At 36.9% G+C, this 6075-nt stretch overlaps 1 protein-coding gene across 1 annotated transcript; it reads right to left on the minus strand.

Annotated features, from left to right (window-relative positions):
• Window positions 1-722: 722 nt before the first annotated feature.
• LOC127355608 (microfibril-associated glycoprotein 4-like) lies at window positions 723-4328 on the minus strand. Its single transcript, XM_051386664.1, has 5 exons — window positions 4193-4328; window positions 3480-3677; window positions 3110-3206; window positions 2743-2910; window positions 723-1325 (listed from the first exon to the last, which is right to left on the minus strand). Exons 1-5 carry the CDS (start codon window positions 4205-4207, stop codon window positions 1054-1056), a joined length of 750 nt encoding a protein of 249 aa, XP_051242624.1. The 5' UTR covers window positions 4208-4328; the 3' UTR covers window positions 723-1053.
• Between the last annotated feature and the right edge of the window lie 1747 nt (window positions 4329-6075).

Raw genomic sequence — 6075 nt, forward strand, 5'->3', positions numbered from 1 at the left:
AGCCTACCTGTTGAGACCACACCTGTCTGTCAATACGAGGGCGACACCTTGTGTTTAGTTTACATGCACCCTGTCTGTTCTTATTAAAGTTTTAATGTCAAAGAGCATTTAGCCTGTGAACTTCCTCCTTTGATGATTTCTGAAGCACAAGAGCACAGAAGTATGTCACAAAAAAGTTTATCCTAATAAAAGGCTTTTTTTTTTTTTTTTCATCTCCAGGCGCCACCAGCAGGTCAAAGTTTTAACTTATCCTCTTAAATACTTCAATATTAGTATGATGGATCAGCACCGACTGTGTGCAGGCAATCTAAGTGCCCCAAATGTTGAATCCTTTGGTGATTCTTTTTCATTTAGCGCCACTAGGTCAGTTTATTAAATGTGTTCAATACTTAACACTTCTTAAAAACTAATGACACCACCATCAGCCTCAGCTGTACTGCAGTGCTGATGAGCAACCATACTAACGCTAAACTAAGATTGTGAACAAAGTAAACATATGTTGTAAACACTTTGTAAATAACTGCTAAATATCAGCATGTTGGAATTGTCAATGTGAGAGCATGTTAGTGAGCTGACATTAGCATTTAGCAATGCTATGCACATCCTCACAGAGCAATCAGCATTGGTTGTAGACTATTATCTTGTGGTTCTAGAAAACCCTACTACATTCTGTACCACACTAGGCTTACTATATATGATAATAATAACAACAGCAACAAAAATGCAGTATAAAGTTTATTTATATAAGACCTATCAAAACTAACGACCCCAAAATATTTTACAAAATTCAACATAACAAAAGAAGAGACTGAATAAACAGGAAAGTAGAGTATAGGGAGCAAATGCATTCAGCCTGTTGAACTCAAATATTCTGACTGATTTGCCTTTTTGAAAGAATAAATGAATAACTGACATTTCATATTTTTCTATACATATTGTAGGAACAACACAGGTGCTGGAGGTGCGGCTCCCCAACTCTCCCCACTTGATGGAGGGTGATGTATTACCATAATCTATTTAAGCTACAGCTAATCAGCTAATCAGTTAATCAGGTTAATGTGTGCATGAACACGTAGCAACTGATCTGATCTTCATGGCGATAGTCTTAAGGGAGTAGTTCCAGCCCTTCCATGCATTCCAAATGACATGGACGTTCTCAAATCCGATGGCACCATGAGGCGCGTACATCCCGTTGGGGTTAGCCTCGTGGCAGGCGTTGTACCAGAATCCACCTAGAAAATGCTGAGCACAGTTTTTATCCCACTGGTCCTGGTCTTTGTCAAAGGTGGTGAACTTCATGTTGTTGTTATTTACTAAACTGTCACCTAGAAATAAATATAAAAACAATGTTAGCTGAGTTGAATAGTTGAAACTCTAAAAAGTGCTCCTGCTGTATTACCATTTTGCCGGCGGAGGATTTAAGTTACGTTTATTTGTTTGGATAAGAATCTGAATGTTCACTTAAGCACAGCACGTGTGATTAAAACAGAGGATCCGTAACACTATGGAGGGAGATGGTTAAGGATCTTTACTACATGGAAAACATAACAAGGTTAAAATTACAAATATTATAAATATTTCTTCAACTAATTTGAGCTTGAGACAGTTAAACAATTCACCTGGATTTCTTTTGTTATCATTTAAATATAAATACTGTATAATGGTCTTTTTTTATTTCTTTATTTTTTTATACAATGTATATTTAAACATTTTCTCTGAGTCCATGGATGAAACTCATTATTTATCCCTGTTCATGGGAACTATGTGTGGACATTGAGAGGTGCCAAAACCCACAGACTGCACCTTAAAGACATATGCCTGTGCTGTGTTTTCCGAACATGAGCATGCACTGTGCAATTTTACTTGTTGAAAGGAAATAGAAAGTTGAATAGAGGATCCAATCTGTTAAGTGTAATGAAAGCAGATTAAAGAAGATAAAAGTAATTTGCTGTGAATATTTTAACATTTTCAGGGGGGAAAAACATCAGGTAACAAGAACATAGAGGGCAGGTGCATGCAACCATTTCCTTCTGATTAATAAAAGAGTGAGAAAATTTTGTTGGAACAACACAGGTGTGCATGATGTGAAGCATGGTGGGAAGACATGATGTGCAGACTCACATGACTGTGGAAATATCAACACTTTTAGGGCCAGTGGTGGTGAAGGTCAGAAAAGGGGTGAGTATTTTTTAGAATATTTTACACCCCTTTGTACCCATGTAATTTTGGTACAGTCCCTTACCAGCTGAACACTCTCTTACCTTCGCAGACTGGATTATCTACTTTCTAAATCATAAAGGTAAACAAGGCATCTCCAAATAAAGGGGCTAAAATGAAGCTAGTATTTTGGAAAACACTTCTTTCTTTTTTTTACTGAAAGAGCATTATTGTTTCATTTTTCATTCATCTGACAACAGTTCAATTTGTCTCTGGAGAACCACATTTTCACTGGAATCACAAAAATCAATCCAAGCTGTCATTATTGTTTTCTAGCCTGTTAGTCCAGTATTACATTCAGCTCTGTAAGGATACAACAAAAACTTAACTTGGAAAATAAATTATTTAAAGACACTGTTTTTTTGCCCCTGGCCCATTTATTTATTTTTTCTAATTTCTTAATCCTAAAAAAAGCCCCAAAAATGATAAAGGAACCCTTTTTCATTCATTATTACTTACAGTACATCCATCCATTTGTCTTGACATTCAAACTTCCCAAAGTAAGATCCACTCAGTGATTCTCACCTGCTGATCCGCCAGTGAAACTGCCCACATGAAGCTGATACCCAGCGTTCTCAGTATCGATTGAGAAGGAGGAATATTGGGCGAATACCTTCCCTCCCTCCCAGTCCTCCATGTCAACCCGCAACTCATTCTTCTTCCTCATACTCAGCAGGAGGATGTTTTCCAGGCCTGAAAAATGTGCACAATGATCTGGTTCGTTTCACCTTCTGCTCCAATTCCTCTTATCATTTACATGTTTTAACCTCTTTTCCTCTCAGTCTCTCAACCTTCACTTAGTTTAAAATCACACCTTATATTTCTTCTCGCCTCAGCAAATTAAGATGCAAAGCAGCACAGTTTTTAATGTATTTTTCCCTTGAAAACTCACCAAGCCAATATTCTCCGGCCACCTTCCCAAATCCAGTTTTATAGTGACTCCAGGGCCTGAAGAAGCTTTCAGTCCCATCGAGCCTCCTCTGAAATACCTGAGAGGGAGAATCGGAGGAAGAGAGAGAGGTTAAACATTTACTTATTTATGTATTATCAATTTAAAGCCCCAACAAGGAATTTTCATTTTGTGTTGATTCTGGAGCCCCCTGTGGACAAAGTTGGAAATATTTTCACTGCCTCATTTCATTGATTTCAAGGGGAATAACTTTATAAATTTTTGAATCAACCAGGTGCTACTTTGAGGCACACAGTCTGATGTATGTTCATGTTTAAGATGATAAAATCTGATAAATACGAGGTGTACTGACAGTCCATCTGCCTCCGTCAGTGTCCATGTCACAGTAGACCTGCAGGGGTGTGGTGGGACCTCCAGGATAGATGATGTACACCCCACTGGAGGTGGTGTTGTCATGGCGATAGATGTCATCACAGTCGATGGGCAGATAAAACTGGGGGTCGCAGTGAACTGCGGCTGTAAGAACCAGCAGAGCTAAAAATAATGTTGCCTGGATGTGAAAGGAAAGAGATTACAGTGATTACCTGCACTTTTAGATGGATATCTCCACTCATTTACTTTTTGCTGCGTTTAACGTATTACAGCTGTGCTGTGTTTATTATTAATCTGAACTATAATGTACCTGTACATCTATTTCCTGTACTGTTGCTGTTTGTTCACAGAGTTCACAGGTCTGAAGTCTGCAAATGTGTCCTACTGGTACTGAGAAAGCCCTGTTAATATGTAACTGAGGAAGAAAGTTCACATTTTACATAACCTAAGGACAGGGACGCCCGGGTTCGAATCCGACCTGCTGCCCTCTGCTGCGTGTCATCCCCTCTCTCTACCAAACTATCCTGTTGATCTTTAGCTGTCCTATCCAATAAAGGCATGAACAGGCCAAAAAAAAAACTTTAAAAAAAGAAAAGAAAAAGACAAAGAAAATGGCAGCAGCGATGTTTGTCATGTAATAAAATAATTGGGGTTAAATATAAGAGCTTGCATTGAGTCTGTTTGAGCTCTTACCTGCATCTTCATCATGGAGAGGAGGGTTCACAGCCGAGTTGTACTCTCTCAGGTCAGTCTGTTGAAAACAATCTTGGTGGGAGACCCTTTTAAACAGTCCGCATGGGGCGTGTTTGTGGAAGCATGTGACACTGACAAAGTTTGCTCACACAGATCTACAACGTTATAAGAAAGAAAGAAAGAAAGAAAGAAAGAAAGAAAGATTTAGAACTATATTCCTGGCAGTATAGCAAAGGTGATAAAACCTGATTAAACATTTAAATAACACTAACAATATAATCAGAATATTTTAAAAACATTAAACATTTAAAAATGCACTGGTGGAATTTGTACGCATGACCTCAGTATTTATAGTCCATGACTAACATTCAGAGAGTATTCCTTATCTAGTTACTCATTAAACATTTTACTCATTTTACAGCGGAATTTAAAAGCAAAACAAGAATAAAATGCAATATTTTACAAAGATCTGCTGCAGAGTCTAAACAAACACAATCACAAACAGGTAACTTCTAGTAAGCACAAAATTGAGGAAATTCCTATTTTATTTTAAAGCTCCATACTAGATCCTGTAGATCCTGTCCTGTGTGGAAAGCCCATAATGACACCATAACTGACTGAAGTTGTGAACCCAAAAATCATCAAGCAAAAGTCATAGGAATAATAGTGTTGTGTGTAATAGTGTGATAAAATGGTATCTCAATATCTGTGTGTGCATGTCTGAGCATGTATGTGGTTTTTTTAATCTTTGTTCTTCTTTAGTGATACTGATCAAATTATTTCAACCACGTCATTTTTTTTTACACTGGCAAATACAGGTAAACATTGCAGATATCTCCTCTTTTCTACTTTACACTTCTTAGGGTAGGGTAATAGTTCTCGACCAAGCTTCAATATGTCCTCTTTAAGTCTTAGGGAAGTTATTGATACTCTTCTTTCTCAGTTGGTGACCAAACAGATGTTAATATTTATCAACTTATAACCTTATAAAAAAAATCTTGGAATAATTATTGATGAATAATTTTAAATAAATGGTAAATAAATCCTATCTCTCTTTGTTTCCTGTGAGTCTGGATTAGTCTCTGCATGGTATCTTTTCTGTAACCTCCCTGGTTTTGAATGACTCTGCACTAGCCTTAGATTGCAAAATGTACCTCAAACTATAAAGTGTAAAAACTGTGTAAAAAAGGTATTCTGCATGGTTCAGTCTTAGATCCAATAATGTTCTTAGTTTTATATTGCATGTGCATAGAGAGAGTGCCTAAGTATAAATGCCTCAATATCTGGCTGGACAATAATCTTTGAGCATCATATTAACACACATATTACTAATTAGAGAACAATATTTGTTTTTTTGTACAGAAATTAGAATTGCTTCCTTATTTACCAGAGAAAACAAATTGTTGAATCAGTTATTTACATCTGCATTGGATTATGGGGATGTTGAAACTGCAGCCTCCACATTGCAGTGAACGAGGAGATGTAGAAGTAACCTCATCGGCCAACCACTCAACAAACAACACGGAAGTTGATGGTTTGACTAACTGTGATCAGGTCGACACTTCAGCCAATAGTCTACAGTCTGGTGTTTCTGATGAGTTTCAAAAATGGCACAACCTTTTAACAGGTTATGAGTTAGGAAACTCTTGCCTTCAGAAATAGTACTATGGGTGTTTTTTGGTTGGGCACATACAGGTTAGAGGTGAAAGCTAAATGTATATTTTTTCTAATTTAATTATGTAAAAGATCTATGCTATTAAATGACAATTACTTTAATAAATTTGATTCAGAGCAATTATATAATTAAATAAAATGTAATATCTTGTGTCCATCAGGTCAAATCCTTTGTTCAGCTCAAACTTATGACTGTAAATGTTGTAAAT

The sequence above is a fragment of the Dicentrarchus labrax genome, unplaced genomic scaffold (assembly GCF_905237075.1).
Source record: "Dicentrarchus labrax unplaced genomic scaffold, dlabrax2021, whole genome shotgun sequence".
NCBI lineage: Eukaryota > Metazoa > Chordata > Actinopteri > Moronidae > Dicentrarchus > Dicentrarchus labrax.

Excerpts from the sequence above, each read along its gene's own strand:
- LOC127355608 (XM_051386664.1), bottom strand. Across the intron at positions 2,911-3,109 it reads GGCCGGAGAATATTGGCTTG|GCCTGGAAAACATCCTCCTG; the intron begins GTGAGTTTTCAA and ends CACATTTTTCAG. Across the intron at positions 1,326-2,742 it reads TTTCACTGGCGGATCAGCAG|GTGACAGTTTAGTAAATAAC; the intron begins GTGAGAATCACT and ends ATTTATTTCTAG.